The 15,947-nt window shown below is 37.8% G+C and overlaps 1 protein-coding gene across 1 annotated transcript; it reads left to right on the forward strand.

The window, feature by feature from the left end:
* The first annotated feature begins 1,240 nt into the window (after positions 1-1,240).
* LOC145889670 (transient receptor potential cation channel subfamily M member-like 2) lies at positions 1,241-14,396 on the forward strand. The gene is made up of 31 exons (XM_082980664.1): positions 1,241-1,281; positions 1,436-1,527; positions 1,587-1,663; positions 1,811-1,991; positions 2,058-2,161; positions 2,259-2,327; positions 2,391-2,709; positions 2,764-2,840; positions 2,907-3,048; positions 3,413-3,565; positions 4,015-4,169; positions 4,397-4,581; positions 4,634-4,682; positions 4,896-5,066; positions 5,462-5,632; positions 5,791-5,974; positions 6,036-6,145; positions 7,107-7,250; positions 7,321-7,436; positions 7,505-7,634; positions 7,897-8,080; positions 8,387-8,540; positions 8,666-8,841; positions 9,920-10,061; positions 10,475-10,653; positions 10,958-11,040; positions 11,592-11,782; positions 12,064-12,256; positions 12,428-12,577; positions 12,640-12,753; positions 13,295-14,396. Exons 1-31 carry the CDS (start codon positions 1,241-1,243, stop codon positions 13,409-13,411), a joined length of 4,353 nt encoding a protein of 1,450 aa, XP_082836790.1. The 3' UTR covers positions 13,412-14,396.
* The last annotated feature ends 1,551 nt before the right edge of the window (positions 14,397-15,947 follow it).

The following is a 15,947-nucleotide window of genomic DNA, read 5'->3' on the forward strand; positions in this document are numbered from 1 at the left end:
ACAATGCAGACGGAGATGACCTGTGAAAACAGTTTTTGTTTAAGTCTTGTCGTTTCGGCGCTAATGCGCGTCGACTTCGGTTGACGTTTAGATGATTTTTGAGAGAAATACTTGTTGGTTTTTGTTGAGAATGGGCTTCCTTGTCAAGGAGGGGCTCGTTTTCAAAATATTTGACAATCGATTAAAATAGATTTAAAATGTAATTGTTACGTCATAAACAATAGTTTGTCGTCGATTAAGAGAGGGTTAATTAGGTGGTATCCGGTTTATTTTTTAGTATGTCGGTGTAGACTCCCTTGTGGTTGTCTGTACCAAATTTCAAGTTTGTACAATGTCTCCTTCATGGTTACGTACAATTGTACACTATGGGATCTTTTTGCCGCCAACGGCGCCAAAGCGCGTCGACTTCGGTTGACGTTTAGATAATTTTTGAGAAAAATACTGGTTGGTTTTTGTTGAGAATGGGCTCGATTGTCAAGAAGGGGCTCTTCTTTTACATATTCGACAACCGATCAAAATAGACCTAAAATATGTTTGTTACGTCATAAACACTAGTTTGTCGTCGATTAAGAGAGGGTTAATAAAGTGGTATCGGGTTAAGATTTTACTATGTTGGTGTAGACACCCTTGTGGTTGTCTGTACCAAATTTCAAGTTTGTACGATGTCTCCTTCATGGTTACGTACAATTGTACACTATGGAACCTTATTACCGCCAACGGCGCCAAAGCGCGTCGACTTTGGTTGACGTTTTGATGATTTCTGAAGGAAATACTGGTTGGATTTCGTTGAAAATGGGCTCGATTGTCAAGGAGGAGCTCTTATTTATAATATTCGAGAACGGATTAAAATCGACTTTAAATGTAATTGTTACGTCACAAACAAATATTTGTCGTCAATAAACAAAGGGTCAATTAAGTGGTATCGAGTTAACTTTTTAGTATGTTGGTGTAGTCACCCTTGTGGTTGTCTGTACCAAATTTAAAGTTTGTGTGACGTCTCCTTTATTGGTACGTATGGATGTATACTTTGGGACTTGTTTACCGCCAACGGCGCTAAAGCGCCTTAACCACGACTTTCATTTTTTCATATGTTGGTTTACGCACCCTTGTGGTTGATCGTACCCAATTTCAAGTTTCTCACAGGTTTGTTTCATTATGTAATCAATGAAGCGTAAAAATGTATTTCTTCGTTGCTGTTGTGCCTTTTGCCGACCTTCATGTGCCTGCAGGAGAACCGCGTATGTGTGTGTGGGCGAGAAACTTCGTCGTTGCATATCTTCGGTTAGTGACGTCACAGTGACGTAATTTTTGGTGTGACGTCATAACTTGACCCCACCTTCATTGTGACGTAATTTGGGGGTTCCCCGATTTTTAGAAGATAGGTACGTACAATAGTACACTAGACCCAAAAAGTCTTTTTGTGGTTTCATTGCAGTATGTCTGGAAAAAATCGTGTAAGTCCATCAGTGATCAGAACTAAACTACATGGTGAAGATAATACTGCATGCACCACAAGTTTCACCACAGGTAAGCAATAAAGTAATCAATGTGCATACGTGCAATGTTTAAACAAATGTCATTTAAAGCAAATTTTGAAGAAGAATTTGACCATTGTGTGGAATTTGAATTCGTTGGAGCAAAAAATGACCTCAAGAAGGCAAAGGTATAAATGTAAAATTTTTTTGTTGTTTAATTTTTTTTGGATACTTTTATGTTACACTGCCATAGAAACCAAACCATGCTGTCATTTAATTTGTTGTATTTTCTATTTATTGGATCTTCAATGGTTTTCTTAATATTTTTTTATCAGCTTATTAAAGTGCAGAAGGATATTAATGTTAGCAAAGTGTATGACCACCTTATACACGAATGGAAAATAAAGCCACCAAATCTCATTGTTTCTGTTACCGGTGGTGCAAAAAATTTCAAAATGAAGCCAAGACTTTCCAGAATTTTTCGGAAAAGTTTAATTAATATAGCTGTGGGGACAGGTGTGTGGTGTAGGTCTTTTGAAACATTGATATATTGGAATGCATAAAGGTAATGCCTTTAAATAGGAGCATGGATTGTTACTGGTGGGACAAACTATGGTGTAATGAAACATGTAGGAAAAGCAGTGCAGGAATACTCTGCAGTAAAGTCCAGAAAAGAAGCAGAAAAAGTGAGAATTGTAAATTGTGTACCCTTACAGTACAATGAACTTGATTTAACCAAAATCCGTGTATATTTTTTGTGATACTTGTTGAATTGTTCTAAAGGTTGTTACAATTGGAATAGCTACATGGGGAGTGATTCATGAGCGACAAAAATTAGTCAAAGAAAAGAAGGTAAAAATAGCATACACCAGAAACAAATGCTCAAAATAATAAACCCTATGTATAAATATGCAGCATGATGCAAACAACCCAAAAGATGATGTAAACAACCAAAGGGATGACGCAAAGAACCAAAAAGATGACATAAAGAACCAAAAGGATGACATAAAGAACCAAAAAGATGACGTAAAGAACCAAAAGGATGACATAAAGAACCAAAAGGAGGGCGTAAAGAACCAAAAGGATGATATAAAAAACCCAAAAGATGTAAACAACCAGAACAAAAATTCTGTTCTAAACAAGAATCACTCCCACTTTATTTTGGTTGATGATGGTTCAGTAGGGAAATATGGCAGGGAAATAACATTCCGTGCTAATTTTGAAAAACACATAGGTTTGGTTTATTTGTTGTGGTAATAATGGTATATGATGAAACCTCTTTTTTCAGCCAAAAATGTTGAGCACGAAAGAAGGAAAACTCTCATAAGTTGTGTACTTGTACAAGGTGGTGAGGGATCATTAAAAGTATGCAAATAGTGTTATTGTTACCGAAACACCTAATCTATATATATTTCATATTGTGTCTTTCAGACTGTTTATGAAGCTTTGGAGGCAGGAACTCCTGTAGTGGTGGTTGGAGGTTCTGGACAATGGGCAAATATTTTAGCAACGCTATGCACCAGACAAACAGAAGCAAAAGTGAATCAGAAACTAATAGCAGAACTTTTGCAAGGTGTTAATCTAAATGACTGCATAGTGCTTTGATTTTTTCTCACACTTTTGCCACATAGTTGTAAAACATGCATTGAATGTACTTACATCTAACATTTCAGGCTCCTATGTGTTAAATAACTCAAAAATTAAACTAAATTTATCCTTATTATGTAAATACTAACCAACCTGGAAATACATGTCAATGTTAATCTGTAATGTGAAAAATATTTTACATGAGTACTTTGTTCAGTGCACTTCAAAAATGAGAAAAAGTTGACTATATTGGAAGATAATATAAAGATATTTTGTTTGGAACAATGGTTTTACAAAAGTCATAAAAACACATACACAGGTTTTTTTGCTAGTTGATATTTTATTGATAGAGAATATGATGAAATGGGAAACAAGTGATGATCTGTCAAAGTGGACAAACATGGCTGAAGAATGTGTGAAGAAAAAGAAGTTAATTACTGTCTTTCAACTTGATACACCAGACAGTGTACAAGAACTTGATGTTGCCATACTCAAGTCGTTAGGTGCGATTATATTAATACTTTGTACACTGTGTAGTTTTTTTCCTTTAGTCATAAAAGGAAATCTGTTGAGAAATCTGACCCCATGCTGTTATTTCATTAATAAATAACATCAAGTGGTTGGGAATATTGTATGTGCTTTTGAAAAGCTGTGTTTACTTGGTAAACAACAGCAGTTAACAATGGCTTCTCTTTGTTTGAATGTGATTTTATTACTTTTTGCAACTGATTTAACAGACTATTTTGTACTGAACCATCTTCACTAAATACTTTCTGCAAAGAATTTCTAGAACTTTTAAAATAAAACCACTTGAATTTTAGTGATGTTTGGAAGTTTTCCAAGTTACTTACCATTAATTGGACATTTTTAATGTACAAAGATGTACTGGCCTTCTTGTACGTACAACAAAAATGAATTCCTCTATTACACATATTTATATTGTACCTGGCAGCTGACACACAAAAAAGTGAAGAAAAAACAGAACGACAACTAGAGTTGGCTCTTGCTTGGAACAGAAGTGACATCGCAAGTTCACACATTCTTACTGATGATTGCAATATCAGCCAGGATGCGCTTTTGAAGTTATTTTTGGAGGCTATTAAGAAAGTAAAATGCTGTACAACATAAGATTTTAGTAGTAATTTAGCATTCAAAATACTCTTTTTGCATGAATCATTTAAATTCAAACCAGAAAAATTGTTCTATTTTTTAAGATAATACATCATTTTCCACGTTTGTCAATATTATTGACTGTACATGGCCTAACCTTGAAGTAGATAAATTCGATATCTATTTTTTGTTTAACTGTTGATAAATACAGTGTTGTTTTTCAGGATAATGCAAAATTTGTGCAAGTTTTTTTGGATTATGGCTTGGATTTGAAAACCTACATGTTATGGGATTCGGTCATAGATCTTTATAAAAACATCACTAATACACCAACATATTGCAAAGAAATGCTAAAAAGGAAATCTCAATCAAATGAGCTGAAAAACTTTGACAGAAATGCACTAGCAAGGTACATATGGTATATGTTTATGAATAAAGTAATATTTTATTTTTCTGCGTAGCGTGATGAAAAAGTTGCTTGGGCCCTCATGTAAACAATACCAAACTAAGGTAGGCAACAAATTTCTTGGATATTTGCCACAGTTGCAGTATCCCTAATTTATTCCTTGTGTTATTCTGTGCTTTCGCATACATGTAATTTTGCATAATATTTGTTAAAGTGAAATGCAATTGGTGTAATGTGTTCAAGGCAATTTTTGATTTGAATATTCCCATTGATTATACACAACCTGACAACCATAGGTAGATACACTGATATTATAGGAGAATAAGCCAGTTGACCCGCTGAGAGAAATCTTCCAGTGGTCGGTGATAATGAACAGAAAGGAATTAGCTCGCGTTATTTGGGAATCTATGACTGACCAACTGCCGGCCGCCGTCGCTGCAACAGCAATGCTCAAACAGATATCACAGATGAATTGCGCAAAGTCGTCTGTAAGAAGATAACAGTCATTATATTCATTATATTAACTGTAAAGTGTATACTACCGTTTTGCAACAGAAAATGTTGGATACCAAAAGAGGGGGTTGGCCTTTTCCTAGTGGTATTTAGTCACAGGAAATCAAGGAGACTATTTTCTGTGATTAAATCTCTCTTATTCGAAAAAACTAAAACTATTTTACCTTCAGTCGAAACTTGTCAAAGTGTAATAAGACCACTACACTACACACTGTTATTTTAACAGTGGACAGTAAAACCTACCTCGTGTGCTTTACCTACAAAGGCCCCATTACAAACTTTTTCTCGCAAAAGTACAATGGAAATGTCAGATTATTTTTTGTGCATTTCAACACTTGCAATCAGCATCTAATTTGTCGTTTGACTTCAGCGCGACAGTCTAAACGAACACGCGGAGGAATACGCGTCAATCACTCAGCATATTCTCACCCAGTGCATGAAGGACGACCCTAAGAAGACGAAGAAACTTTTGACCAGAAAACATGACAAAAAGTGGGGAGGACTTGACTGCATGCAGATGGCAGTGGACGCCTCCAGCAGAGTGAGTTAATTATTACTGAAATTGTGTTAAATTGTAACTAGAACCTTACCGCGGCTTCTAGCCACCCTCAATCATTAACTTAACTAGGCATTGACAGGAATATGGTTTCTAAACTTGTTTCGTCCTGTATGTTCAAAACTGCTTGTTGTTTTGTACAGGATGTAGTGGCGCACCCGGCTGTACAAAATTACCTCAATAGTTTGTGGAAAAATAACATGGATTTCAACGAATGGAAAGGTTACATACACCTTTTGTTGGCAGTTGTATTCATTTTCCCTCTTTATTGGATCGATTTCTCTGAAACGGATGAAGTTGCCGATGTAGAACCGAAGCAAAATAAAAGTTCGTCATTGATTTATCGACAAATAAGACATAAAAATAATCTTACCGATTTTTAATCCAGACGATGAAAGTGGTGGAAGTGGAAATGCAAAAAATGCGCCGAAGTCTAAATTTCGAGTATTTTATGAAGCACCGATCACCAAATACGTTGTTAACGTTATTTTTCACCTGGTGAGTTTATCATAAAATTGTGTCCATAGTTTCTTGTCAATTGACTTTGTAATATAAGTAATTAGGCCAATAATCAACAGGTCTTATTGTGTAACTCTTTTTAAAATCATGACGTAACTGATATTAATAAATTATTAAACGTGACGTATCTGTCTTTATATGTCTACGAACTTAATTCTCTTGATTTGGCACTCTTTAAAAAGCCTATCGGCAACCCCCTAATCTTAAGAAACTTTTAACTACCTCGAAACTGACTGCAACCAAACAACAGTTGGGAACTCGTCCTTGCGCAAGAACCAGGTGCACTGCGTGCAAATTGATTAACCCGGCGAACCACATTACCACTAGTAATAAAAGCAACAAATTTGCACAAAAGGGATCATTCAGTTGCAAATCAACGAACGTGGTGTACGAAATAACATGTGCACGCTGCCCACACGCTCTGTACATTGGACAGACAGGGCAAACTCTGCGAAAGAGAATGAATGGCCACAAGAACGATGTCCGTCACAATAACGCTGAAAGGCCAGTGGGAGCACACTTCAACGAGCCCAATCATAGCGTAAACGACACACGGGTAATGGTCTTGCAAAAAGTCAAAGGGAAATTAAGACTAGCAAGGGAAACGGCCGAATAACACCACATTAACCGCTGCAACGCCATCAAAGATGGGCTCAACAGAGATTTGGGGTTCATGAGTCATTATCATCACGACGATGCCGCAACACGACGACACCAACTAACGACAGCTTATCTTTTCACAGTGCCTTTTTTCTTTGACCGTCTTGCGCCTGCTTGTTGTATCGCATTGTGTTTATTTACACCTGATGAAGCGAGAGTAGTCGCGAATGCTAGTGTGCATTTTTGAATACAAAAGTCAGTCTATTTTAAAAGAGTGCCAAATCAAGATAATTAAATTCGCTGATATTAATAAGTAATCATTTTTCAATGTTTGTTTCAGTTGTTCCTGGTACTGTTCAGTTACATTTTACTCTTCAACTTCTATCCCTACACGGGCACACTTTCGACACTGGAGGCGCCATCTATACCAGAGTGGTTGTTGGTTGTTTGGGCTCTGATCCTCTCCTTGGACGAGATATACGCGGTTCGTTTTTGGACAAAAACAATGGAAAATTAAATTTGGATTAATGTTACTTGGTTTACGTTTATTTTAGATTGTTAGACAGAAGAACAAGAACTTGGAACACAGCGTTCGGTTTTGGTTCACTGATCACTGGAACAAAATTGATACCCTTGCTTTACTGCTTTTTTTGATTGGTTTCGGTTTAAGGTTTGTAACAAAAGCATCAGTTCGTTGTAAGCAACCTCAAGAATGACCACGAAACAATCGTTTTTCAGGTTTCACCCTGACTTGAATCCCTCGCGAATAATCCTGTCTCTTTCCTTTATTGTTTACTGCATTCGGTTGCTGCATGTTTTCACTTTGAGTCAAACAATCGGACCGAAAGTTGTCATGGTCGGCAATATGGTAAGGATAGATATACTTGTTTTCTGGGTAAAACGTGACAGACCAAATTGCTTCAACCGAACATTTTAATTGTTGATTATTGAATTACGATATTTTGTTTTGTTACCTAATGAACATGACTTTACTAATAAAGCCAAAATGCATGGATGGAAGATCTTGTGGCTCCGAAACCGAACGGTTTGCCAGCCACTGCCCTGTAGTACATAAGATTTTGTGCTATAATGTTTCTGTCCATGTTAGATCTGTTTTTTTTTCGTTAAAGTTGAAAGATCTCTGGTTCTTTGTGTTCATCGTGGCCATCTTTCTATTCGCATACGGGGTGACAAGCCAGGGAATGCTTTACCCGAACGAGACAAGAATTGGAACGGCGATCTACGGTATCTTCTACAAACCTTACTGGCAAATATACGGCGAGCTTTTCCTCGACGAAATAAACTACGACCCGGGTGAGTGTATGTTGACTTAGCACTTGAAAATCAAATCTGCTTTTTCATTTACTTATTGCAACCACAAGGATAACCATAAACGCAACACACAGTGCAGTGACAAAAATTAGCACCATTTTATTACGTAGTACCAGATTGACAAAACCAATTGGCCATTTCGAAGCAATCAAATATATACAAGCAAGTGTTTCCAAAAACATGTGAATTGTTTTACATCCTAAGATATTTTATCTTTTTCGTGCACTTTTCTGTTTAAATCTTCAACCAAGTTTTTATTTTAAGCCTCTTTCTTTGTTTCATTCAAAGCTTCTTCTGCGTTCGAATGTACGAACAACCAGACTTTACTTAACGCCGGTTACCAGCGTTGCCCAGAGCATCAAGAAGTGGTTCCAGTGATTTCAGCCTTCTACATGTTGCTAGCCAACATCCTACTTCTCAACCTTCTTATCGCCATGTTCAGGTATAATATTTGAAGATTTGACACCATAACATAGCTTCAGATAATCCACTATATTAGGGCTTTTTATGCCTATTGAAAAACATTTGCTTGACAAGATTGCTAAAAATACATGGGTGTTGCTTCAGCTACACATTCACCAAGCTTGAAGAAAACACCGAGTTTATTTGGAAGTATCAGCGATACGAATTAATCGAAGAATATCTAACTCGACCACCTTTGCCAGCTCCGTTCAGTGTTGTTTGGTATGCCATGGAGGTTGTAAAGAACGTATTTAACAAGCAATCCCCGGAAAAAACACACGGTAAGTTTCACTTGTGGTGTCTGGTTAAACGCCATTATTCCAGGTAAGAACCGAAGTTTTTAGTACCTTTGATGCTGCTATCCAGTATAGGTTGAACGTCTGCCTAAACGTAACTAAGAAACATGCAAAATAAGAAAGTTAACTTCTGGCCATGTATCACTTTTAGTAAACAGTCCAACTGTCCATCCTATGGGTAAATTGTATTACTTCATCATTCTAACATTTATTCCTCTATTTCTCGTTTAAGACCTGTGTCACGGAATGATTTCCTACTTCGGCCCGGACACTGCAGTAACGGCTCACCACTAAAACCAAAGTCTCTCACGCTGGTTCGCTGAATGGGCTTCTATTTAAACGGGCTAAAACAATGCAAAAACGCGCATACACTCAGTGAAAACCTATACAACCATGGATACTCTTCTCGTTCGGTGATCACCACCCGTACAGCACCACGCCCATCTCAAAACTACCCGGGTCGTACCGAAAGCACCTCTTTGACCGGCCAATTAAACGGTTTACACGGAAATCAATGGAGCGTCACGGGACGTGGCGAACATAGAAAAACGATGTGAAAATAAAGTGCGAGTTAGTGCTGTGCGTTTCGCCACACCTGCCTTAAATCGCAGGGTAGGGGGCTTCATATAAAAACTACGCAAACAATAGAGAGATCATTCGTTTCTACCCAAGACAACACGACAGTCATTCAGACACTTGTTGAACTAAAAACGAACCTTAATAATATGGTGGCGCTATTAAGCACAGGTGATGCAAAACCATGAAACGCTGGTTCAGGTTTTAAATGTTTTAGAACTGTTTGTAGTAACTACATAGATAATAAAATCGCGAATGAGCACTAGAGGCGCAAGTGACCTTCAGGTGATGTAACATCATTACAACCTGTCATGTATGTGACGAACTGAAGGATAAACGATTGTTAAATAATGTCCGTCATAACATGAAGATTGATTATATTTGATAATACTTGAACATTTTTTTATTTTTTTTATGTTAATACGTCTCAAATGGGAGCTTATTATTTCTATATCTCTAAACCGAAACCATCGACCCATTTTTTAAGATCCAGAGAAGCCTGATGACCCGGAGCTAGACGACCATGATCTGAGTAAATTCGAACAATGGAACACTGACACTTATGTGTCCGAAAAGAGAGCGGAAGAGGCGCTTGCCCTGCCGACCCGGATACAAGGAATGAATGATCGGTGAGTGCCTCGCATTCCCGCTCTCAGCTTGATGAAACCGTTGTGTGATTAAAACAACTTTGTATTTTTTATAACTATCAGTATTTCACAGAAAACGTTCAGTAACCATCTACGCATATATTTAGTACTTTACCTGTGCGATTTTGTTTAAAATACCGGGCCTGTTTGGCGTACATCAAAGCCCTCCAGCGAAGTATCTGAACAGATACGTGTTACTTATTCACACGTTTTTCTTCGCAATCCCCAGTCAATGACCTTAAAATACGGGTACATATTTTAAACAAAACAGAATTGACAAATTAAACTGTGGAGGACAACTGGTGCTACCTAAAGTGAACATTTTTCTGAGAATTTGGAAGTTTTATCTCATATTTAATTCACTATAAAACTATAAAGACTTTACGTGTCCACAGGTTGGATAATGTGGTGAGTTCGATCGAGGGATTTGTCGAACATTTCTCCCGTCAGAAGAAAATCAGTAAACGCGTAAAGAAACTGGAAGCGAACCAGGCACAAGTGAGCGAGTCTCTGCAGTGGATTATGCAGGCGATGCAAGACAACAATACAGTGCCAAAAAATCTAGAACAAAATGGTAGGATCGAGTTTTTTCGTTTCGGTTTCTACATTTTCTGAGAACCTGATTTTTAGGGAAGAACAATCAAAAGTAATATTTTGAAACTTGAATAAAGTTTTTGCCAATTCAAAAGCAGCAATTCAGTTACATAACATGCTCAAATCTGTGTATAATTGTTATACGAAGTTGTAGTCAATGGTTGACTTTCGAGTTTCTTGTCGAATTTTACAAAAATATACAGGAAATCTGATCTTGAATATACTGAACTTTTGTCACATTTCTGACCTTAACAAAATCGCGTACATTTGTCTGGTTTTCACAGTCCATGTGAAGGCGCTGACGAGTCCATATCCACAAAGCAACGTTGTTCGGTTTCCTGTTCCTGGGGTCTTGGTATCGTGGACGGTAAGAAAGTATATTAAATATCACGGACAGCTATCACGTCATATACTTAAACGTTCATTCTGTAAAATATTCCATATGTAACTCTGCGGCTAAACATGAATTTCGTTTGAGCATACCAGGCCGATCCTGTCTTTAAAGAAAGTATTTTTATGTGTTCCGTCAAATATTATTATTCATGTGTGTAAATTTAAATTCCCTTTCACTTAGATGTTTCTTGAAGTGGATCCTGTAAGAAAATGCTATATTAGGCATTTCACGTTATCACGTAGGGCAATATGCAAATATACTGATACTGACTCAATGTTTGGTAGCGAACATTTTCATCAAAAAGTTTTACACCATGCAAACAATTTAGCTGAAAGTATAGAGCACACTGTTTCGACCTATAAGGTCTTTACTTAACCAGTGCATCTGGTTAAGTAACGCTGAATTAACCTCGTAAACTATAGCCAGGGAGTGGGATTTTACAATTTGTGGTACAAAGTGCAAAGCAACACTTATTAATGAAGTTGTGGTTCTCTGTAGTTTCTCCATAGAAACTATTTTTACAGATCTCAATGGCGTTGTACGAACCTGTATTTTATACGGCTGAGGTAGTTGCGAAAACTCCAATCTGGGCTGATCCACCACTGGAGGGCAGTGTAGTAAAGAAGCTTCCACAGTTCAACGCATACGATTCTCACTACAAAGTGGACAGACGAAGTCACATGGGCAAATATTTGATTGTCGACGGTCTACCAAGGTTTAATTTTTTTATTTTTGCTGTTTGACCAAAATATTTTGCTTCAAAGAGTTCCCTTGTTTTCGGAGCCATTGACGCGAGACATTTTATTATTGTGTTTGAAACACGGTTCAAGCTGGATCTGGTGACGCCGCATGCGCACTAACTGAATTGTAGACGCAAGATATCATGTTTCGTTTATCTCACCTTTTTAAGCATTTTATTAGTTCAATTTAGAACCACAATAAAGGTGTAGTCTAGGTAAAATAATTCTACGAAAGTAACTAACGCTCTCAATGCAGAAATCCCATGGGTCGCACTGGCATATGGGGCCGTGGTCTGCTTGGAAGGTACGGACCCAATCACGCTGCTGACCCCATAGTAACTCGATGGTTGAAGGGTGACGATGGTAACGATCTGGAAATTGAAGGAAAACGAGTCTTGGAATTCATCGCCATTAAACGTGAAGACACTGGAGATTGGGCGATACCCGGGGTAAGTGTGTTGGATATACTCTGTTTTGTTTTACTTGTTTAGCCTCGTCTAATTTACATTATCGGTTTAAACCAACTGTTTGTTGTGTCCTGGCCCCAATTGCTGCACTGATGTTCAATCTATGAATGTTGCGTTGAAAAAAGCTAAAATGTTGAACGTTGTTTTCACCAGGGAATGGTCGACCCTGGAGAGAAAGTGAATAACACTTTAATACGCGAGTTTGAGGAGGAAGTTAAATGTGGAAATCCTGACATGGAACCCGAAAAACTGGAGCAGAAAATGGAGAAACTAAAACAGTTTCTGAAAGAAAATGGCACTGAGGCGAGAATAAATATAACATTTTGTTTTGACAGCTTTAACTGTGACGTCACTATCCACCTCAGGTGTTCCGAGGTTACGCAGACGACCATCGCAACACGGACAACAGCTGGATTGAATCAGTCGCCATGAATTTCCATGACGACAGTGGCGAAGTGCTCGGCAACCTGGTTGTGTCTGTGAGTATCTCTTACATTTTCAATGTTTATCCAACCGTATTAACTACGATCAGTGTATATGAAATTCCTGTTGCTGCCAGGCATATTGCAATTAAAAATGTACTGCTCTTCTGGCATAAACGTACTGTATTTTACGACGTTTCGTCTGCCATGGGGCGAGACTTCATCAGGTATAACGCAACAATTGAATCACACTGAAACACGCTGATGAAGTCTCGCCGCATGGCAGACGAAACGTCGTAAAATACAGTACGTTTATGCCAGAAGAGCAGTACATTTTTAATGATCAATGTATAGGTCATTTTACAAAAAAGATTTTCTGGGCAGGGTTGGTAAAATCTGCCGTTCTGCGTGTACTCTTTAAAACCCACAAAATTCGTCGTGCGATCCAAGTTTTGGAGGCCCTTGTTTAATCTACTAATACAGGAACCCTCAGACATTTAGCTTTTCATCATCAATTTGACAATTTATCTTTTTCTACAATCATTCGTAACATTCTATCCTTGGTGGCTAACTAAAATTAGTTATTCGTTTTCGACAGCCTGGCTACGAAGCGAAAGGCGCGAAGTGGACACGAATCGAGAAGTCTCTGAAGTTGTTTGCGAGCCACCAAGACTACATCGAGAAGATTGCCGTGATGAGAGAAGCGCATTTCTAAACTTTCTAAGACCATTATTGAAATATTCTTATAATTCTTACAGATTTATCTGGTTTTATCGAGTCTGTGATAATATTTCATGTTTACACTGCTGTTTATTTGAATCAATTTCTTCAATGCGCCGTGTTAGTCTGGTCTATACCTACAGTACTTGCTGGTGCACTGCTTTGATAAGAGACGGAAACAAATATTTAAATCAGTTCGCTGTTATTCTGAAAACTCGTTAAATTTTCTAAAGCAATCCATACTCGATTTCGTATTGATTGCATTTTATGACGTCATTGTTTTCATTTCTACCTTGATCCACCAAAATCAAGTTTCAAAATTGCCATCGTGAATTTGCCAGTAGCAAGTACAGCTGCTTTCCTACTTGAATGATTTTACCTCCTCCCAACATGTTGCGATCACTGTAAATGTTTTCATATACCTTGATTTTACACTTTGCAAATTAATTTATTTTGTGAATATGCCTGCCAATAGTATTTCCATGCGCTTATTTCCCTCGCGTTGCTGTTAATATGTTTTACCTTTCATTTTCGTTTACCAAAAGAAAACTTTTTGTTTGATCTATCATCGAATGTAACGGCTATAGCAACTTGCTTAAGTCTATGTAACGCATTCGTGCAGTGTTTCCAGCCATTTATGTGTGTATTTCTATCGCACCGGTATCAGAAACTGAGCAATGCTGATTTTCTTCCGATTTATACGGTTTTGTTTTTGAATGTTTTGATTGCAATAATTTAAAGTGAGTACATCCTACTTTTTCTATAGAGCATCTCGATTTTACCCAACTGAACACAGCAGCACTGCAGTTTGTGTTGTACCTGGTTTGCAACGCTGTTTTAACAGTAATTGCCCAAATCCTTTACATATCAAATATTTTGATTGGTTGTTGCAATTTTTAGCACTCATTTGTTTTTCCTAAATTATGAAAGATTTGAAGTTTGTTGTCAATGTGATTCAAAATATTTGTCAAATAGATCTATACAAATGTTTTTGTCAGCGTTTGCATATTGAGGAGAACTTTTTTTTAACGCATCAGTTTTATTTTGAATCGCAAAATTAGCAGCATCCAGTAACACGCACAGTAGACACATAAACAAAAAAAAACAATTCTAAACTAAATGCCGACACGGTACGAATCCTTTATTCAACTATGTCAAAATGAACAAGTCACAATTCAAATTGTATCAATTGTTAATGTAAGGCTGGTTTACACTGACGCAAAGCGAAGCGTGCGTCTTTGTTTGTTTTATTTTACGACGGAGCTTCACGCTTGAGTGCTTTTGTCTGGTTCTGTTCACGCACCGCATCGCTTGTGATCGCCTACAGCGCGTATTTTTGAACGTGATCGAGGGGAAATTAAAGTGTTGCCTGTTTGGTGGTTGGGGTCTGGTGTACTTTTAGCACCACACCTAATATCTCAGCTATCCCTAGCACTACAAACCTGAAACTTCACACGAATGTTAAATGACACCTTACGAGTTACCATGCCAAAAATGACGTCATCACCTATGACGTAACGAAATTTACAACACTTCGAAATTTTCCTCTCTATACGCGCTACGCCCGTCAACGAACTGCAATAGCATACTCCGTAAGGTACAACACCCACAAAACAAAAATGTTGTTTGACGAAAATTCAAAACTCTCACAAGTAAACTGCTTGCGTTGTGTGACTATTACTGATTTGTTAAATGCCTTCTTAAGCAAACACGCCAAAGTAGACCGTGGTTATTACGAAAAAACACAACAAACAACATGTACTATTTTTACCACGACAAATTGTCAGGCTCATAGAGCAAAAACCACTGGTCCAATAGTGTCCATTGTGGCATCATCAGAAAGGTCTAATCCTATACTTTACACTAAAGGTAAGTTTAAAGATATATTTCGATTGTGCGACACCTAGTGTCGTTTAGAACAAGGACGATTTACGAAACATTGTGACGTCACAAGCAAACTACTTATCGAATCGAAATTTGGAGCGATCGAAAGACATGTCCTTTGTGACAAAGCGTACCAAATTTCAGCTTGCAGCAGCCTTTACTTTTGAGTTGGGAGCCCATCAAAGACCCCCGGCTGATTCGCTCGTATACACGCAAAAAGGCCGAAACCGACCATGTGTACTTTTAGCACCACATATTCGATGGGTCGTAGCGTGAAAAGTAGAGACCCCATAGGGTCGGTTGATGCATCGTGTGGAAGGTCTATCTTTCTACTTTACCGTCCGCCGAAATTCAAGTACCTACTGTGTTTGTGCGACACCTAGTGTCGTTTAGAACAAGGACGATTTGCGCAACGAAACCCCGGCACCCTTTGCATTATTGCACACAATTATGCTCTGTTACGCAGAAGTTCGAGAAGGGCATTTCCCGATAAAGAAAATTGCTTGCATAGAAATACAGTGATGGGGCTTCGCAATTAGTTGTTTTTTGGCAACGCCTTTTGGCTTTGTTTTGCGCGACATCTACTGGCTTAGGATTTACACTAAATTTTTAAAATACCTTGCATCGCAGAAAATCATTTTTGGTGA

Source organism: Ascidia mentula, chromosome 2 (genome assembly GCF_947561715.1).
Source record: "Ascidia mentula chromosome 2, kaAscMent1.1, whole genome shotgun sequence".
Classification (NCBI taxonomy): Eukaryota; Metazoa; Chordata; class Ascidiacea; order Phlebobranchia; family Ascidiidae; genus Ascidia; species Ascidia mentula.

What these genes read in the sequence shown, in the direction of transcription:
- LOC145889670 (XM_082980664.1), top strand. Translation starts at nt 1,241, where the DNA reads ATGTGTGTGTGGGCGAGAAACTTCGTCGTTGCATATCTTCG. An exon ending in TTGTCATGGTCGGCAATATG is followed by an intron (nt 7,635 to 7,896) that starts GTAAGGATAGAT and finishes TTTTCGTTAAAG; the next exon opens with TTGAAAGATCTCTGGTTCTT. An exon ending in CGAAATAAACTACGACCCGG is followed by an intron (nt 8,081 to 8,386) that starts GTGAGTGTATGT and finishes TTTCATTCAAAG; the next exon opens with CTTCTTCTGCGTTCGAATGT.